The 19,907-nt window shown below is 53.9% G+C and overlaps 2 protein-coding genes across 8 annotated transcripts in view; one reads left to right on the forward strand and one right to left on the reverse strand.

The window, feature by feature from the left end:
- Positions 1-1,011: 1,011 nt before the first annotated feature.
- PSMC1 (proteasome 26S subunit, ATPase 1) lies at positions 1,012-17,644 on the forward strand. 3 transcript variants are annotated; one of them, XM_069595240.1, is made up of 12 exons: positions 3,964-4,089; positions 4,213-4,419; positions 9,064-9,117; positions 10,155-10,251; positions 11,246-11,370; positions 11,510-11,695; positions 11,860-11,988; positions 13,089-13,185; positions 14,996-15,185; positions 15,648-15,799; positions 16,270-16,424; positions 17,300-17,644. In XM_069595240.1, the coding sequence occupies exons 2-12, from the start codon at positions 4,417-4,419 to the stop codon at positions 17,432-17,434; spliced, it is 1,323 nt and encodes a 440-aa protein (XP_069451341.1). In that variant the 5' UTR covers positions 3,964-4,089; positions 4,213-4,416; the 3' UTR covers positions 17,435-17,644. The 3 variants fall into 3 exon arrangements, with proteins under 3 accessions (XP_069451342.1, XP_069451341.1, XP_069451340.1); XM_069595241.1 differs by having other exon boundaries at positions 1,012-4,419; XM_069595239.1 differs by lacking the exon at positions 3,964-4,089 and having other exon boundaries at positions 4,414-5,005.
- Positions 17,180-19,907, reverse strand: part of NRDE2 (NRDE-2, necessary for RNA interference, domain containing) — a 46,653-nt gene continuing 43,925 nt past the window's right edge. For 2 of the 5 annotated variants that reach the window (XM_069595238.1, XM_069595237.1), the window contains exons 13-14: positions 19,551-19,622; positions 17,180-19,157 (exon numbers count right to left, since the gene is read on the reverse strand). In XM_069595238.1, the coding sequence (XP_069451339.1) occupies positions 19,035-19,157; positions 19,551-19,622 (195 nt within the window). In that variant the 3' untranslated portion in view covers positions 17,180-19,034. Of the gene's footprint in view, positions 19,623-19,907 lie in introns of all 5 variants that reach the window. The other 3 variants (XM_069595236.1, XM_069595235.1, XR_011258035.1) reach the window with 2 other exon arrangements.

The raw sequence follows: 19,907 nt of genomic DNA on the forward strand, positions 1-19,907 counted from the left end.
AGCTGGGGGTTGCTTTTAGTAGCAGGTTGTCGAACTTTGTGGGAAATGCGCGGCGATGTTGCAGCCTCTAACCTCTCCAGGGCTCTGCCCACATATATGTCTGCGGTCAAAGCCATTTCGCATCCAGCTCTCGGCAGGCCCACCCGTGTGCTCAGGGACGCCTACCATGTCCCCCTGTCTTTTAGCCAAGCTAGGAGTCACTTGAGGCCTACGGTGCCAACTTTCACTCCTCCAAGACTGTCTTGGACATGGACCTGGCCAGTGCCAGCCCAGAAACTATCAGTTCAGCTGGCAGCTTGCAGAGAATAGCAGCAAGGATGTGTGGATCTCATGTGATACCAGTAATAAGGTTTTCCAGCTTCCAAATGATGAATAAATACGAGACCTTCGAAGCTCTTAAGTCCTCTTTCATCTCGGACGCTCTATACACTCTGCAGGGAGCTCACGGATTGGTGCTGTGTAAGCATAAAGGGGAGAACAGCTTTTAGGGGTCTCAAAGTTTCTGTCTGAGGGGGGACGGTATGTTGACAATAGCTTACCAGTTATGACCAGGTCTGCCTTGCAGCTGCATCTTCCTAGAAAAGATGGCAGGGATTTCCGGTTTTCACTTGAAGCCTGGAGGCTTTGTTTTAGGAGTCTCCCAGGTGACACTGAGAAGCAGGCAGATGTGAGACTCTCAAGTGCTTCTGAGCATACCATTAATTTTTTTCCTTACTAAACGGAGAGATCCCAGGGTGTTTCAGCACTGTGGAGGGAAATCTTCCCCAGGTCTGCAGAGAGCCACGTTCCCTGGTTAGTGTGACTGGTTGTAATGCCACTGGGTCCATAACTGGTACAGAAACACCGATTTGCAGGGAGAGGAGAACTGCAGCCAGCTAGTGTGATGCGCTGCTTCTACATGCGCGTCCACAGATGTCCACGCAACAGCGGCAGTCCCTGGCGCTGCCAATCTCAAGGCCATCACCGCATGGACTGAAGGAAAATGGAAAGGGGGCCTAGTCCCTGGCTATCGGAGAAGGCAATGGCACCCCACTCCAGCACTCTTGCCTGGAAAATCCCATGGATGGAGGAGCCTGGTGGGCTGCAGTCCATGGGGTTGCTAAGAGTCGGACACGACTGAGCGACTTTGCTTTCGCTTTATCGAACTTCTACTCATTTTACCTACACCATTTATTTTTAAAAAACAGTTTCACATAAATATAGAGAGCACTTACTACAGGCCAGGTACTGTTTTAGCACCAAGTAGTTCTGTGAGTGAAAAAGTTGGTTTAAAGCTCAACATTCAGAAAACGAAGATCATGGCATCTGGTCTCACCACATCATGGCAAATAGATGGGGAAACAGTGGAAACAGTGAGAGACTTTATTTTGGGGGCTCCAAAATCACTGCAGATGGTGACTGCAGCCATGAAATTAAAAGACACTTGCTCCTTGGAAGAAAAGTAATGACTAACCTAGATAGCATATTAAAAAGCAGATAAATTACTTTGCCAACAAAGGTCTGTCTAGTCAAGGCTATGGTTTTTCCAGTAGTCACGTATGGATGTGAGAGTTGGACCATAAAAAAGCTGAATGCCGAAGAAATGATACCTTTGAACTGTGGTGTTAGAGAAGACTCTTGAGAGTCCCTTGGACTGCAAGGAGATCCAACCAATCCATCCTAGAGGAGGTCAGTCCTGAATGCTCATTGGAAGGACTGATGCTGAAGCTGAAACTCCAATACTTTTGCCACCTGATGCGAAGAGCTGACTCATTGGGAAAGACCCTGATGCTGGGAAAGATTGAAGGCGGGAGAAGAAGGGGCTGACAGAGGATGAGATGGTTGGATGGCATCACCGACTCAATGGGCATGAGTTTGAGTAGCTCCGGGAGATGGTGACGACAGGCTGCAGTTCGTGGGGTCACAGAAAGGTGGACACAGCTAAGCGACTCAACAAGGGCGTCCTGCGCTGGAGGGCAGCTGGCTGGCAGTGCTGCGACAGTTTCAGGCGCACAGCACACTGACTCGGTTCCACACACACACAGCATGAACGCTTTGTTTAACTGGAGTACAGCTGCCTCGCAGCGTTGTGCCAGTTTCTGCTGTAGAGTGAAGTGAGTCGGCCACATGTACACACATATCCCGTCTGCTTAAGCCTCTCTCTCATTCCTACTATCCCGCCCCTCTAGGTCTGGGGAGAAGCTTCCTTCCTAACTATAATACATGGACTCTGTCGAGTCTATGTTCCAGGTCCTGGGATCTTTCCTTGCCCCTGTGAAGCTAGTTTCTGATCCTGGCTTAGGAAGCAGAAGCTCATTTTTCTCTGCTTTGCACCAACAGATTATAAATTTTGTGAACCACATGTGACCATCTGATATAGAACAGAACGAGGAAACCAGGAGAAACTTGTACATTAAAAATACTGCTACTAGTAATTGTAGCTGATGCTTAAAATTCTAGGCACTTTAGTCCTGGAACAAGGACTCTGTGAAGGAGTAATGGTTTTTTTAAAATGTTATTGGAGTGTAGTTGAGTTACAATGTTGTGTTAATTCCAGGCGCACCTCATGGTGATTCAGCCGTGTGTGTGTATATATAACAACATATATATTCACACATATTCATCCTTTTTTTTTGATTCTTTCCCCATATATACAGTAGGTCCTTGTTGGTTATCTATTAAGCTCCTAATTTATCGAATGCAAAGATCTGAGTTTCACAAATGCAAAACTGAGTCACAAAGGGACTTAAAATAGCTCACCAAGGCCACACAGCTCCTCGGGGAGAAGGCCAGGAAGGAGACTGGAATTGGCAGCCCACACTCTTAACCCCTGAGCTGACGGCCTCTTCCACTGTTCTTTTTCAAATAAAAGATGGAGTGTATTGCGGAGAGATATTCTCAACTGTTGGTTTCTTCCTGTTCGTTGATGGCTGTCCGCTGAGTGAACACGGGAGTCCGTGATGGGGAGAAAAGAGAGGACCAGGTTTGCTCTGTGTCAAGAAGGACTTCCTGGTGAATGTCCTCCAGAATAACTTGAGACTTTTAGCCCACATTCTTCAAACGTGATGCCATCTCAGGAACACAACGCTTCTTCAGATTACACACAGATTGCCTAGACATTCTGCACAACTCTGGAATCGTTTTCAGCAGTCATGAAGGGAAAGCCCCTACCTATCACATCATTTCATACATGAAGTGGATGCCAGATTTGTTCGTGGAGCCGGACAGTATCAACACTTTCCATTACAGTGTTTTAGTGGTGATGAAATGGAAAGACTCATTTCCTGTTGTGTGTTAGATAAATATTTTTAGTGTTTCAAAATTGGGCAGGGGTTTGCAGGACAGATCAGACAAATCCATCTCTCCAGCTCAGCGTTTTGAACACCTGCTATGGAAGTTTCTGGAGACTAAAAGGCTGCTTGCCATCTTTATTTTCTTTTTTAAAGGCTGTTTTGAACGTTACAACACTGCTTCTGTTTTGTTTTCAATATTTTTGGCAGGGTGGCATGTGGGATCTGATCCTGAAGCTGAAGCTCCAATACTTTGGCCACCTGATGCGAAGAGCTGACTCAGTGGAAAAGACCCTGATGCTGGGAAAGACTGAAGGTGGGAGGAGAAGGGGACATAGAGGATGAGATGGTTGGATGGCATCACCAATGAGATGGACATGAGTTTGAGTAAACTCCGGGAGCTGGTGATGGACAGGGAGGCCTGGTGTGCTGCAGTCCATGGGGTCGCAAAGAGTCGGACATGACTGAGTGACTGAACTGAATGTGGAATCTTATTTCCTCAGCATTGGAAGGGAGTCTTGGCCCCTGGACAGCCAGGGAAGCCCCAGATTTGTTTCTTTCTGATGTCCTGATGGATGTAATAAATAAGGATACAATCCCGGGGCAAGATGAGGACTTTTAGGACATTTGGCATTTTGACCAGATGTCACAAGACATCAGGAAAAAAACAAACCACCAGATTCAGACGCTTCACGAGACAACTTCTCAGATGAGCAGATTAATTCCAGAGATCATATCAGACGTGAAATGCTGCTGCAAAAGTGTATGCCAACCTCGCGGTTCCAAAGACCACTCCGGTTCCTGGAGAAGTTAAGGCAAGGTCTGTTTAATTCTGGCCTCTTTAAAATCGTTTTTATCTTCACAATTGCCTTTGACAGTCGAGGTCATTGTCTTAACTTGTTGACAATAACCTAATAACTGCGATTTAAACATTTTTTTCAAGTGAAAGTTCAATAAGGCCCGCGTCTCGCTTCGGAGTCCGAGCATCTCCGCCCGTCCGCTCCCGCAGACCCAGAGGGCGCAGCCGATCCTCGCGAGATTTGGCCCCTGGCGGCTTCCGTGGCGTCGCGGCAACTTCCGCCCCTGACGCTCCGCCCTGGCGGCGCACTTCCGGCGGCGGCGGCGGCGGCGGGAGCGGCGGGGCGAGATGGTGAGTGACTAAGGGCTTCGGCCGGCCGTGGCGGTGGGTGCCGGCGGCTCGCGGCAAGGGGAGCCGGCCGCCGCCGGAGGCACCGGGCCTGCCCGCCCCGGTCCCCGGGGAGGCACGAAGGCGCCTGGGGAGCGCGTCGAGGACCTCGGCGGGCCGGCCGGCCTTTCCCCGGGCCCGGGGCTCGGCGCCGGGCGGGCCCCGGGGGCGGCGGGGCGGCTCGGCCGGGCTGGCCTCGTCCCTTTCCGGGCGGGCGCTGCCCTCGGCGCGGGCCGTTTCGGCCGCAGCCTCCGCGAGCCACCGGGCCGAGCGCTCGGGGCCGCGCGGCGGAGGGGACGGTGGGAGCGGGTCGTAGGGGCCGCGCGGCGCGGGGGCGGCGGACGGGCGCGTCGGGGCGCCCGGAGCGGACGGCCCTCGGTGCCTCGCTTGGCTCGCGATGGTTTCTTTGCTCTCGGTTGATGCCGCTCTTTGGTGGCGGGGTTGGGGGGGGCCGGGGGTGGTCCAGGCTCCGCTCCAGGCGCTGCACACACAGGGCGGGCCCGACCGACCCAGTCTTGGCCTCTTGAAGCTTGCGTTCTCCAGAAGGCAGGTTAGAGAGAGAGAGGAGTGTGTGCTACTGTGACGGGGCGGGACGGGGGCGGCGAGTGGCCTCTGCTGTGGCTGCTCTGTGCAAGGGCGGGAGAGGTGGCTGTTTTAGCCAGGGCGTCAGCGAACCTCGGTGAGGCGGGGAGGCCTGAATCCGGTGAGAGGGGAGCCGGTGCAGATACCCGAGGAAGACTGGTCCTGGGAGGACTGGAGCCAAGGGCTGAGGGGGGGAGGCTTGGTCTGTGTGGTGAGCAGCAGCGGGCTCCACCGCAGACTCAGGCAGGCCTTGGAAGCACTTTGGGTAGCAGTATTCTGGGCCTGACAAGCACATGGCAAGTACTTTTCCAGCATTTGCTGGAAATTCTCAGCAGTCCCTGGAGGTAATTATTGTTATCCTCAGTTTACCAAGGAGGAACCTGAGGCGGGGCCCGCGGGTGTGCGGTGCTGGGCTAGCGGCCCGTGCAGGAGAGAAGCGCAGAGGCCGGGGTGCAGAGGCCGGGAGCGTGCTGTCTCTCGGACCAGCTTTGTGACAGCTGGCAAGTCACTTAACCTCTCTGAGCCTCGCTTCCTTCTCTGTAAACTAGGGTGATGATAGCGGCAACTTAATCGGATCTGTTTGTTTAGCACAGCGCTTGCTGTTCAGTATAACACGTATAGTTACTTGAGGCTGAGAAACATCCTGTGAATGCCCCAGACATGGAGAAGTGGGGGACTGACTCCGGGAAATGTCCTCCAGTGGGGCCAGACCTGGAGGGTCATGGGACGGGTAGACAAACCTGGGAAGGGTTAACTGAAGCCAGTTTGGCAAGGGCCAGGCGTGCCAAGCTAGAGAGTTTGGACATTAGGCCGTAAATGCTGGGGTCAGTTGAAGGTTTCTGAGGCGATTCAGAGGGTCAGTTCTTTGTTGTAGAAGGTAATGTCCAAATGGACGAGGGAAGAGATTAGACCTGGAAACCTCCGTTGGGAGACAAGCGGTCCAGTAAGATAAGGCGGCCTGGACAGAGCCAGAGATGGGGGGACAGGAGAGGGGGACCTGAACCAGGATGGATTGTAAGCAGAGATGGGGGACAGGAGAGGGGGACCTGAACCAGGATGGACTTTAAACAGAGATGGGGGACAGGAGAGGGGGGACCTGAACCAGGATGGACTTTAAACAGAGATCGGGGGACAGGAGAGGGGGACCTGAACCAGGATGGACTTTAAACAAAGATGGAGGGACAGGAGAGAGGGGACCGGAACCAGGACGGACTTTAAACAGAGATGGGACAGGAGAGGGGGGACCTGAACCAGAATGGACTTTAAACAGAGATGGGGGGACAGGAGACGGGGACCTGAACCAGGATGGACTTTAAACAAAGATGGAGGGACAGGAGAGAGGGGACCGGAACCAGGATGGACTTTAAACAAAGATGGAGGGACAGGAGAGAGGGGACCGGAACCAGGACGGACTTTAAAACAGAGATGGGACAGGAGAGGGGGGACCTGAACCAGGATGGACTTTAAACAGAGATGGGGGGACAGGACAGGGAGACCTGAACCAGGATAGATTGTAAACAGAGATGGGGGACAGGAGAGGGGAGACCTGAACCAGGATGGACTTTAAACAGAGATCGGGGGACAGGAGAGGGGGACCTGAACCAGGATGGATTGTAAGCAGAGATGGGGGACAGGAGGCGGGGGACCTGAACCAGGATGGATTGTAAGCAGAGATGGGGGACAGGAGGCAGGGGACCTGAACCAGGATGGACTTTAAACAGAGATGGGACAGGAGAGGGGGGACTGGAACCAGGATGGACTTTAAACAGAGATGGGGGGACAGGAGAGGGGGACCTGAACCAGGATGGATTGTAAGCAGAGATGGGGGACAGGAGGCGGGGGACCTAAACCAGGATGGACTGTAAGCAGAGATGGGGGGCGCAGACGGGGACCTGAACCAGGATGGATTGTAAGCAGAGATGGGGGACAGGAGGGGGGACCTGAACTAGGATGGACTGTAAGCAGAGATGGGGGCGGAGGCCTGAGCCAGAGCAGATTTCGTTTTGGAGCCCTGAGGAGGTCCTGACTGTAACATTTCTTATTCAGCAATAACATTGTGTTGGTGAGAGGTACTCTGAGTCATGCAAACGAGAAGTGGTTTTACGTCCGTTAGTCACTTTGAGCAACATAGAAGAACTAATGTCATCCTGCTTTCCAGTTAGGACACCAGGGCTCAGAGAGGTGACTTAACTTCCCTGAGGTCACATAGACTGCTAGGAATGAAGGCGGAATTCAAACCTGGATGCATTTATTTCCGTAGCCCGTGTTCTTAGGTGCATTGCAATTCCTCATCTAGAAACTAGTAATAATGAAACCTACTTGAGGAATTGTCTGGTGTGAATATGACAGTGAAGGAAAGTGTCTTGTACAGACTGAGGCACGTACTGAACACACCACAGACAGCAGCTGCCGCAGCAGCAGCGCGTTCCCTCAGGGGTGCGAAGCGAAGCCGCTCAGTCGTGTCCGACTCTTTGTGACCCCATGGACTGTAGCCCACCAGGCTCCTCTGTCTATGGGATTCTCCAGGCAAGAATACTGGAGTGGGTTACCATTTCTTTCTCCAAGGGATCTTCCTGACCCAGGGATCGAACCCAGGTCTCCAGCATTGGAGGCAGACGCTTTAAACTCTGAGCCAAATTGTTAAAGGCCTGTAACTTGGACGGCTTATTGCAATAAAACTAATTGTGTTTCCCCAAATTTCTCAGAGCCCTTAATTACCTTCTTCATAAGAAAGTGCAAAGTTTTTAGAATCTTGCAAATGGGGAAATAGATTCGACCTTAATTCCTTTAGGGGGTTGTTTTGTCTGGATAGTGAAGCTGGTGATTTGACTTACTGCTGCCTATGTGGAAGTGATTTGAGGGGGCTGAGAGGGCCCTCTGATAAGTAAATTCACTATTGCTTATTTAAAATGCTGTTGTTTCTGAGACCTTGCTCTGTGTACGACATTGTCCTATAACTGAAGGGTCTGTTTTAAAATCAGAAATCTTCCTGAACTCACTAACACACTACGTTCGTGATAGCTTGAGGTGATTCAGCTTTTTAAATTGGGAAGAGGGACCTGCCTGAGTGCCCCAGAGTTTGGGGATGGGTGCTATTTAAGCTGCCATGAAAGGAGAGTCTCCTGGCTCTTGGTGTGTCCTTAATGAGGAGTCAGTGATGACACGTGAGTGTTGAATAGGTCGAATGACGCAGCTCTCGTCATGGCCCAGGTTTGTACTTTTGGTGGCCCTCGCCAGGTAGTTTCATATTAGAAAATGTCCAGCTCTATGCCTTCCCCTCAAGAAGGGATGGTTAGGGTCTTGGTCTCATGACACATTGTGCATGCCTGCATGCTAAGTCACTTCACTCGTGTCCAGCTCTTTGCGACCCCATGGACTGTAGGCTGCCAGAGTTCTCTGTCCATTGGATTTTCCAGGCATTCTCCATGGAGTGGGTTGCTATGCCCTCCTCCAGGGGCTCTTCCCAACCCAGGGATCGAACCTGTCTCCTGCATTGGCAGGCAGGCCCTTTACTATTAGCTCCATCTGGGAAGCCCTTATAACATATTGCATCCTTTTCTTAATAGAGTTGTCCTCGATTTAAGATGCAGTCTGGCAAGGTGCAGCACTGATCTACCAACAGCTTTTCGGGAAAAAAAAATCTGCCGCGTTAAATTTACACATCGACTGCAAGGTGTCCCTTGAGCTCAGAAATGTTGAAATGAGGGGGGTGTTGGTGTCTCAGTCACAGGAGGATGAGGGTTTTTGGAGGGATGCTGTTCTAAATTTGTGTTTTTATTGCTTAGTCACTAAATCGTGTCTGACCCTTTGAGATCCTGTGGACTGTAGCCCACTAGGATCTTCTATCCTTGGGATTTCCCAGTCATGAACACTGTAGTAGGCTGTTATTTCCTTCTCCAGGGCATCTTCCTGACTTAGAAATCAAACACGCGTCTCCTGCATTACAGGTGGATTCTTTACCGCTGAGCCACCAGGGAAACCCACCCAGAATTTTTTTTAATGCTCTGCTTAAATTTTTTTTTTCAGGGTCAAAGTCAGAGTGGTGGTCACGGTCCTGGAGGCGGCAAGAAGGATGACAAGGTAAATAAATGTGAAGCCAGATGTCTGTGATGTGAGTAAATTGTGGGAAATGTCAGCTCTCAGCTGAGAAGTTCTTCGGGAATTCAGATACCCTTTTCCTGTTTTATAAAAGATTATTGACTATCAAGTGGGTATTAATGAATTAATAATTTTTAGAGGTGTAAAAGTAATAACATTCCAGAAGTGTTAAATTGTCTGTGATTTTAGCGTTTAATGTCCTTACGTGTGAAAAGTTGTGTCAGATTATTTAACTCCAGCTTCTGGCATGTAACTTTGAACTCTGACCTCTGTTTCTTATTGAATGATCTATTCAGTTTAGTCGCTCAGTCATGTCCGACTCTCTGCGACCCCATGGACTGCAGCACGCCAGGCTTCCCTGTCCACCACCAACTCCCAGAGCTTGTTCAGACTCACGTCCATCGAGTCAGTGACGCCATCCAACCATCTCATCCTCTGTCGTCCGTTTCTCCTCCCGCCTTCAATCTTTCCCAGCATCAGGGTCTTTTCCAATGAGTCAGTTCTTTGCATCAGGTGGCCAAAGTGTTGGAGTTTCAGCCTCACCATCAGTCCTTCCAATGAATATTCAGGACTGATTTCCTTTAGGATGGTCTGGTTGGCTCTCCTTGCAGTCCAGGGGACTCTCAAGAGTCTTCTCCAACACCACAGTTCAAAAGCATCAATTCTTCGGTGCTCAGCTTTCTTTGTAGTCCAACTCTCACATCCATACATGACTGCTTGAAAAACCATAGCCTTGACTAGATGGAGAGTAGTCAGCAGAGTAATATCTCTGCTGAATGGTCTAATTAGTGTGTATTATATATTTTTAAAAAAGATAATTATGTTCACACATAAAAATTGAAAGAATGAAAAACAGATTTTCTTGTTTATTATATTTTTAAGGACCGTTTTTAAAAACGTCCTAAAACACAGGGAAAATCACATCACCTGGGAATAGATGGCGGCCCTGCAGAAACGATGTTTGTGCTTTAATATGGTCTCTGTGATTTTTTTTCCCTATGGTGTTCTGAAAACCCAAGGACAAGAAAAAGAAATATGAGCCTCCTGTGCCAACTCGAGTTGGGAAGAAGAAGAAGAAGACAAAGGGGCCAGATGCTGCCAGCAAGCTGCCGCTGGGTAACGATGCGGTCCCAGTTCCCGGGGCGCCGTCTCTGTGTTCAGCTTCGGGGCTGAGTGTGGACAGACAGGAAGTAGCGTGTGGTTGAAGCTCCCGGCCTGTGACTGTGTGTGGCATTCTCTGGGTTGGAATAAAAGCTATATTTTAGTTTGAACAGTATACAGAGGATACAACTGTGTCTCACTTCAAGAAAGTCCATTAATTCCCTTTAAATAAGCAGCTTCTCTAGGGTATTAGAGTACAAGGTTAGGGTAGAAAACTCAGGTTGAGCTTGGTTACCTTAGAGATACACTTACTTCATGAGAAAATGGAATGCCACTGTATCGGAACTCACAGCATGAGTTTATGCCTGAACATAAAATTTTTCAAGTCTTCCTGCTAAATAAGGAGGAAGACTCAGAGCAGGCGGCACTCAGCCCGCCTCTCGCCCTCGGCCTCTCTCCGCTTGCGTGGGGCTCCTGCTCTGCCTCCCGCCTCGGGGCTCTGCCTCCCTCCGCGTAACCGCCCTTCTGCGGTCCTTCACGGCCGCCTGCGCCTCGTCCGTGCAGACTTCAGCTCAGACGCCTCCACCACCCTCATCCGCCACCTAGACGAGGCTCTTCCGGCCTAAGTGCAGGAAACTGATTTCTGAAATAGTGCTCAGTTAATAATTGAGTCAGGCAGTTTAGAATGTGCCGTTAACCTGTTGTAGTGAATCAGTGTGGTATTGATAAAGAAAAGGCCACCAGGCCAGCAGAAGAGCATATAAAGTTCAAAACCAGAGTCATGTTATGGACAATCGGTATGTGGTGAAGGTGGCATTTCTGTCTGTTCATTGCTCTCCCCTCTGCCTTTAGGCACCTGCTTACTTAAGGTCACTAAACTGCGTGTCTCAGAGTCTATCCAACTAAGAATACGCTTGCTTTAAGTGTTGACTTCCCCCCCTCCAAGGGTGAACTGAATTAATTGCAAATTTCAGGCTCCAAGTATAATAAGACTGTTTTTTAATTACAGTGACACCTCACACTCAGTGCCGGTTAAAACTGCTGAAGCTGGAGAGAATTAAAGACTACCTTCTCATGGAGGAAGAGTTCATCCGGAATCAGGAGCAAATGAAGCCTTTAGAAGAAAAGCAGGAGGTGAGTTGACATTATCATGACTTGTTTCTTTTACAAATTGAATTCTGTTTAGAACTTAGAACTAAATAGCTGAACCTTTCAGGCTTTAATGAATTATTGTTTAGCTGCCTTCGCTCTTCCTTGGCCTGCTCTCGCGTAGGAGGAGAGGTCAAAGGTGGACGACCTGCGGGGGACGCCGATGTCGGTGGGGACCCTGGAGGAAATCATTGATGACAACCACGCCATCGTGTCCACGTCGGTGGGCTCCGAGCACTACGTCAGCATCCTCTCGTTCGTGGACAAGGACCTGCTGGAGCCCGGCTGCTCCGTCCTGCTCAACCACAAGGTCAGGCTGCGCGTGGGCTGCTCCCCCTCAGTCTGCCCCGTCTCGTGGAGCCGCCGCCGGAGCACCCCTGAGGGCTCCCCGAGGGCAGGGCGGCTCCCGTGGCCCCTCCGGGTAAGAGGCGGTGAACCTCCGGATCCGGCCGCAGACTCCCTGCCTCCTCTCAGGTGCACGCGGTGATCGGGGTGCTGATGGACGACACGGACCCCTTGGTCACAGTGATGAAGGTGGAAAAGGCGCCCCAGGAGACCTACGCGGACATTGGGGGGCTGGACAACCAGATCCAGGAGATCAAGGTGCGTCTCCAGCCGCTCTGGGCTCGGCCTGCGCTGCTCTCTGCCACCCCCTGGAGGGCGCTCGCAGCTGCCGCGCCTGTCTTCTTTACGTCTGTTCTGGGCTGCGTTGGGCCTTTGCTGCTGTGCCAGGGCTTTCTCTAGTTGTGGCAAACACGGCTGCTCATGGCGGTGCGCGGGCCTCTCACTGTGGTGGCTCCCGGTGAGGGCCCCGGAGCGGGCGGGCTTCAGCAGCTGTGGCGATGGGCTTGGGTGCCTCTTAGCACGTGGGGTCTCACTGGAGCAGGGACCGAGCTTGTGCCCCTGCGTTGGCCAGCAGCCTCTTACCACTGGGCCGCCAGGGAAGGCCTGCTTTTCCTTTATTGATCAGACCAGTAACTGACCCGGAGCCGGCCAGTGGCGGTGTTTTGTGTTGCTCATACCGAGGTAACAGAAGTAAGAATGAATTGTACGATAGGTCTTCCAGCAGTTGCAGCTTAATACATTTTATATGTAACATTTAATGATTATCTGTGAATATGTTTCCAGTTGGTTGATTCCAGCTGTGGCGACACAGAAAGCCCCAGGTGACGTCCGGGGCAGGGCGGTGGCGCGCACGCAGCACTGGGGCCAGACCTGGTCCCGGCTCCTGCGCGGCCCTGGGGGTGGGCAGTGGGGGGGGCCCTCTGCGGGCTATTCGTCCATGGGAGGGCCTCCAGAGCCGTGACAGCACCCCACGGGGCTCAGGCAGCGGAGAGGGAGCCGTCCTGGCTTGAGGCGGGACAGCAGCAGGAGGCCTCACCCGCTAAAGTCTCACTGGAAGGGCAGATCCAAGCTTTACAGTCCTGCTCGGGAAGGGCGAGCATTGCTGCTACCTGTCACTCAAGGCCGACTCTTGGGAAATCGGGTGCTGTTAGGGAGACGGGAGGGCACCGGGAGCCCCCAGAGGACCGAGGTCCTTTGTGTCCTTGCTGCCGCTGGGGTCAGCGTTGTCTCTGATAAGAACAGTGGAAAGTTTAGCTTGTTTTTGTTGCAAGTGAGACATACCCGTGATGCCAGTTAATGAATAGGATACATTTCAGTAGGAAAGCCTTTCATTTTTACCAAGTGTTTGTTTTGTTTAGGAGTCTGTGGAGCTTCCTCTCACTCATCCTGAATACTATGAAGAGATGGGGATCAAGCCCCCCAAGGGGGTCATTCTCTATGGTCCGCCCGGCACAGGTGCGTGCGCTCTGGGCTGGTCGCTTTCCAGGCACTGAGCTGGTTCCTTGAGCTGCAGCGTTAGCTGGATACACCACTCAGCTATTGAGTGAGGGGGCCTCAAATCCTCCATTTAAGAATGAGCTCTAAGTGACACACTGGACACTGTGAGTAAGCAGCCCCTCCGGAGACACGTTGGTCACGTGAAAGCGCACCATGCCGTCTAGCAGATGTGCCGAGAAACCGCGCTGTCTCAGGCTCGGGACTGGAGGCCTTGTGGAGTCCATGTGCTGGCGTCACAATAGGATGGGGACACCGGGAGACGCCCCCAGAAGTGCCTGCTCAGTGCAAGCGCACGCCCAGACCCCCAGCACTCCTGCGGTGTGCGCAGACATGCGAGACGCCCATGTTGTAGAACGGTACTTCTCAGTGTTAAGAGTCACGTGAGTCCATGGAAAATAGTTTGTAAGAAAAAATGGAAACAGGATGCTCCACCTTGGCTGCATGTTGGCACCCCCATGAGAGTTTCTGAAAGCGCCGATGCCTGCTCCCTTCCCTGAGCACCCTGACCCACCTCCGGGGCGCGGCAGGCCTCGGCAGAGGTGCGGGCCCGCGGCTGTGACCGCGTTCCCGGCCGTTGGCGACTGAACGAGTGTCACGGATGGATGGATGGATAAAGATAAAAACGCATGGACGTAGTTGGTTCATTAGGCACTGGGTTGACCTCAGTAAGTTGTGTAGTTCAGGGCTGAGTAAATTCAGTGCTCTGTAAATTCCAGAGGAAGGGAGGTCATTTGATTGAGTGAACTGAGCCCTGTTCCCAGGAGGATCTGTATTGAGGAAAGCCCACGGGGAGGGACAGGGAGACGCTGTGCTGAGGCAGGGAGCTGCTGCGGCCTCTCGTTTCACAGCCCAGGAAAGGAGGTTTCAGGAGAGGCCAGCGACACTGCTTGCTGAACATCCCGGCAGCCGCACTTGGCTGCGTCTGGACCGGAAGGTCTCCCCCACTTAAGAGGTCCTTCTGGTCTCTGTCTGCCGCCCTCAGGGAGCAGTCCAGCCCTTTCATAAGCATTTGAACCTGCTGCCCGACTGAGGAGCTCAGCCTCGCCTTGTCGCAGAGCTCAGATCTCTGTCCCCCTCACCACTGGCCCAGGATCCTGGGTGTCCCTGGCCAGCCCCCTCCGCCCCACAGGCCCGAGGGTAGCCCTCTCCCAGCTCTCGCCATCCCAGGGCCGTGGTCTCACGCTCTGACATCCTCAGGGTGGGCACCCTTGCTGACTCTGGTTCTCGACTCGAGTGAGAAGTGTCAGGGCAGCTGGGAGTGCAGTGAGGAGCGTCCCCGACGGCACAGCACAGACAGGGAAGCCCCTGAGCTCCCAGCGGCGCTCAGCCGTGGGCTTCGTCAGGAGCCGGTCCTGGCTCAGCGCCCGGGGCCTGGGGCCGCCCTCAGGTGGCCCTGGGGCGCTGCAGGCCTGCTCAGGAGCGCTCTCTGTCCTTCAGTCGAGCCTAGTGCTCCCAGGCCTTTTTTCAGCACTGATAGTTTTGTAGTTGAGTTTGGTTCTCTAACCCTGGTTAATGGGGTCAGGTGAATATTATATGCAACTTTGAGAAACTTGCAATAAAAATATTTTGTGACAATATGATGAATTTAGGAACAGTTAAAAATAATCAAAATATGTATTTTAGTTTTTTTTTGTAATTTCCTTGTCTGCTTTGAGAACATGCTTTCCATAGAGGGATCTGCCAATTCTTCAGGTCTGTTAAGGTGGTAATGAAAGTCCTAAAGTTAAAACAGCACTTAAGGTTTTTTCCCTTTTCCAATCTAAAACAGGTAAAACCTTATTAGCCAAAGCAGTGGCGAACCAGACCTCAGCCACTTTCCTGCGAGTGGTTGGCTCTGAACTCATTCAGAAGTACCTGGGTGACGGGCCCAAACTCGTTCGGGAACTGTTTCGAGTCGCTGAAGAACACGCACCATCCATCGTCTTTATTGATGAAATTGATGCTATTGGGACGAAAAGGTAGACTTTCCCTTCCCTCTTGTGTGTCACTAAGGGGTAGGCACCGTGCCGCTCTGCTCTGAGGACCACGGGGAGGCCCCGGCGGGGCTGCGTGCTGGTTTGCCGCGTCCCCGTGCCGCTCCCCACGGATGCCGTGGGCTCCGCCGTCCCACGTACCAGGCGGCGACTCCCCGTCACTGGATTCGGTCTGTCCGCAGCTGTGCTGTGAGCAGCGGCTCGGAGCTCACCACCCTCTGGACTCTGGGGACAGCAGTAAAGACAGGTCTCTGCCCTCGAGGAGCCCACATGTGGAGACTGAATAAAAATGATACAGTTTCAGGCATGAAAATGGCCACAAGGAAGATGCTGTGGGAGGCGGCTTGGGCTCTGGGCGGGTGGGACGCGCAGGTGGGACAGCCGTGTCCAGAGTGCCTCCACCAGCCGGGCTGTGGGGTCCTCATGTCCCCCTGGCTGCTTCTCCAGGTACGACTCCAACTCGGGCGGGGAGAGAGAGATCCAGCGAACGATGCTGGAGCTGCTGAACCAGCTGGACGGGTTTGACTCGCGGGGAGACGTGAAAGTGATCATGGCCACAAACCGGATAGAGACCCTGGACCCGGCCCTCATCAGACCAGGTCACGCCGCGCCGGCCCTCGAGCGCGCCGCCGCGGACTCCAGCGCCCAAGGGCGCTGTGGGGAGGATAGGTCACCAGGCGATGGGCACGAAGGCAGATACTGCCGTGAAACCTGAAGTAACTTACCAAAACTGTGTCCCCTTGAGAGACTATTAAGTGGGCTTGTGATGTACTCTGTGTAGCCTGACCTTTTTTAGCCTCAAAACGCTTTTTTTTTTTTTTTTTTTAAGATCTGGTACAGGACACTGTGTGACTGAGATAACTCACATGAGGAGACGGAGGCTTCTCTCAGCTGGGGCTGGGGCTGGGGCCGGGGCTGGGGCGCCGGAGGCCTCACCCGGGGCTGGGGAGCCAAGGCCAGGGAGACAGAGGCCTCTCACCCGGGGCCGGGGAGATGGAGGCCTCTCAGCCGGGGCTGGGGCCGGGGCCGGGGCGCCGGGGCCGGGGCTGGACACCTTGTGTGCCCACAGGCCGCATCGACAGGAAGATCGAGTTCCCCCTGCCCGACGAGAAGACCAAGAAGCGCATCTTTCAGATCCACACGAGCAGGATGACGCTGGCCGACGACGTGACCCTGGACGACCTGATCATGGCTAAAGACGACCTCTCTGGTGCCGACATCAAGGTGAGGGGCTGGGCTGGGCTGTACCTATGTATCACGTGTTCCCAGAAGCCGAGGGGCCGGGCGTGGCAGCCGTGACTGGGCACAGCCTGCTCCCTGCAGGGGCACGGACAGTGGCCCCGCTGCCTGCGCTGAACTGCGTCTCACTGGCATCTGTGGAACTAGGCTGGTCTCACCAGGGGAGGAAGGTGAGATTATTTAAAATCTTAACTTTTTATTTAGAAAATTTTTTCAAGCCTTCAGAAAAGCTACGACTTGGTGGACACCCATGTACTCACCACCTCCACCTACCGCGTGTTCCCCTTCTACGCGCCTCTTGCAGACACTTTCCAGATCACTCGGCGTAGACGTGCTGAAGGCCATGACCAGACAGGGTCTGCAGCGCCAGGGCTGTGCTGCCATCACCTCGTGTGGCTTGCGTTCTTGTTTTACTTTTGGCCAAGTAATTATTGACAAAGTGGATATATCCAAATATATACTGTCTGAAACTTGTAAATATTTAACCAGAATACCTGTTCTCTTAAGACTGTAGGTAAATGAAATGGATGTCACTGTATGTGGCCGCTAAGTTTCTGGATATCATTTTATCTATTTCTTAGGAGGATTATTCCCTTTAACAAAAGCAGAGCTTTGAGGATTCACTGACCTGCCAGGCTACACAGCTAGTTAGAACCTAGGACAGGCCTCTTCCTTAATGAAATACTCCGAGGTTAAGCCACCTCAGGTCCTTTGAGAAAATAATTAGAATGCTTGAAACATTTAAGTTTAATAAAATTTATGTTTGGCCTGGATGCGAACACCAGATTTCAAAATAGTGCTGTCTGAACTGTTAGGATGGGAAGTAGTTCCCACTCTGAGTACACTGTCCTTTCGTACAGGCAATCTGCACGGAAGCTGGTCTGATGGCCCTGAGAGAGCGCAGGATGAAAGTCACCAACGAAGACTTCAAGAAGTCCAAGGAAAACGTTCTCTATAAAAAACAGGAAGGCACCCCGGAGGGGCTCTATCTCTAGAGGACCAGAGTTGCCTTCCGGGAGAGGCTGGGAGGGTCCCAGCCCCTGGAGGGGTGAGGTTGGGAGGGAGGCTGCCTGGGCGCCCGTGTGCCCGCTGGCCGGCCCTGTGCCTGCTGGCCACGGTTGGCAGAGCGTCTCGTCTCTCCCCCAAGCGCAGTGCATAGGGCCCTGGCAGGCTGCCTGCGTCCCAATAAAGCGTGCTTTCTCTAACACGGAGTCCTGTCCACATGCAGGGTGCTTGGCCGGAGGAGTGAGTGGGCCCAGGTGTGGGGAAGCCTCTGGGGAGGAGGGCACTGCTGACTTGGTCTCTGCTGCCCCCGCGGCACAGCGCCGAGCCGGCGCCAGCTCTAAAACAGCAGCTGCTGGCTTGTGAGCCCACGGCCAGCCACCCCTGCTGTGGAGGCGACAAAGGCTGCCACCCCCCCCCCCCACCCCATCCAGCCGGGGCTGCCCTTGGAGGGTCTCGGGCAAGAAGGAGGAGCTGGTGCTGCTGAGATGGGGTTCCCAATGGCATTTCCAGGGGGCGCGGCTGAAGACCCCCAGGGCAGCCCTGCGGAGGTCAGCGCGCCTCCCTCGCCCGAGGTCGGAAGCGCAGGCGCCGCCCCTTGCCTGGCTCCCTCTGCCCCGCGCTCTCCTCGCCTCTGCTCAGTTCAGCCTCAGAGCCGAGACCCAGCGACCCACTGGAGAACGGGCCCCTTCTTCCCGGACGGACGGCCGTTTCTAGCCCAGGTTCCACAACACCCGCTTTTCTGGGTAAGGGGCCAAGGAAATTCGCTTTCAGCAGTTCTGGGGGGCATGATTTAAGAAGAAACGCAACGCGGAGAAGTCCACTGTGTTTTAAAAAGCAGGACCTCGGAGAAGACAAAAGCATTTCCACTCCATCGGCTGTTGATCACCGCTCTTGGAAATCGGAATGAGCGCGCGGCTGAAAGCGAAAGTTCGGCGTCTTCTGAGGCAGAGACGGGTTTGCTGGGGAGGAGCAGGCCGCGCTCTCTGCAGCTGGACCCGGGCCCCCTCCCCTGCAGTGGGGTCCTGGTTTGTTCAGTCCCCTGACACTGGGCCCTCCTAGAGCCCCATCTGACTCAGCAGGGCCGGGTGGGCCCAGGGTCTCCACGCACACGAGCTTCCGGCAACGCTGGCTGCCGGGTCTGCAGGTGAAACGTCCGCGAGTGGAGCTCCGGAAACAGGAAGGACACGTGTAATGCAGCTGAAGACTCCAAGCTTCACACGACTCCAAGCTGCTCTGGTCTGAAGAAACGGCAGACTGGGCTCACCAGCCACAGGCAGGAGGGCCTGGTGAGGAACCAGACCTTCCTTCTGACTGCAAGAGCCAGGAGACTTGGCAGGATCCCCAAGGACGCCCACAGAACCTTCACCCGGGCTGCGCAGGGGAGGGTGGGCCAGAAGGACCCGCACCAGCCACGGCAGCCTCGGCGTGATTCTTGTCTGCACATATAGACACACGTTCACATGTATCGTGTGCAAAGCAGCTGTGCGCCGTTTCACACTGTCCCGGGGGGAGCCTGAGCCCAGACACACTGTCAGGGAGGAGCCTTCAGGGCAGAGGTCAGGGCGCTCGGGGCAGGCCCCGCCCCGGCGCCTACTCCAGCAGCAGCTCCAGCTCCTCCAGCGGCAGGCGCACCCGCAGCTCCTTCTCCGTCATCAGGTCCACCACCTCCTGCACCTCGTCGGGGAAGTACTCCACGGCGTCCAGGTACAGCGCCTGGGCCGGGCGACGCCGGTCAGCGAGCGGCCCCCCAGCCCCGCCCCCCTCGAGCCCGACCTCGGGGCACCTCAGCCAGCCCCAGGGGGCACAGGGGAGCGCGGCCTCTCCCCAAGGCGGGGCGGGAAGCTGCGGTGGTCCCCACCCATCTGCTCTCTTAGCGTCCCCGGACCCGGGCGCTGCAGACAGAATTGGACGTGGGTCCTGACGCGCTTGCCTTCTGGGCTGGGCTTTGGCAACCAGCTGCCCCCAGCTGCACCTCCAGGACAGGAAACAGGCCCCTCGGGCTGCAGGGGGCCATAGGAAGCCCTGGAGGGCCGGGCCCAGGCACGGACCAGATGAGGCCTGGCAGGAAGGTCCCTGAGAATCCAGACTGAGGCCTGTAGAACTCACCTTTGCCCAAGGACAATTCTGCAGTGCTTTGTAGAACACACCTTTGCTTCTTTCTTTATTTCCTAAGGAAACCTAAAGCAAGGGGGGAAAAGATACAAAACTGAGGGGCCGAAACAAAATCTAAGGCTACTGACCCGCACGGGCCCCCGGTACACGGGCTGCGGGGTGTCCACGTGCCGTGGGACGCCCTCGGGGCCTCTGCTGTGTCTGGCGGGCCTGGACTGGGCCTTGAACCCTGATGACCTGTCTTCATCTCCTCCTTTCCCGCAGGCCATCACACCTGGTGTTCCCAAGTGTGCGGAGAATGAGGGTGATGACAGAGAAAAGGCTCACTTTAACACTAGCCATTTTCTGCAA

This window comes from Ovis canadensis, chromosome 7, assembly GCF_042477335.2.
Source record: "Ovis canadensis isolate MfBH-ARS-UI-01 breed Bighorn chromosome 7, ARS-UI_OviCan_v2, whole genome shotgun sequence".
Lineage (NCBI taxonomy): Eukaryota > Metazoa > Chordata > Mammalia > Artiodactyla > Bovidae > Ovis > Ovis canadensis.

Bases quoted from the DNA above. Each gene is read 5' to 3' on its own strand.
- PSMC1 (XM_069595239.1), top strand. From the start codon at position 4,853: ATGGTTTCTTTGCTCTCGGTTGATGCCGCTCTTTGGTGGCGGGGTTGG. The intron at 11,696-11,859 runs GTCAGGCTGCGC...GCCTCCTCTCAG, and splicing joins CCGTCCTGCTCAACCACAAG to GTGCACGCGGTGATCGGGGT. The intron at 16,425-17,299 runs GTGAGGGGCTGG...CCTTTCGTACAG, and splicing joins TCTCTGGTGCCGACATCAAG to GCAATCTGCACGGAAGCTGG.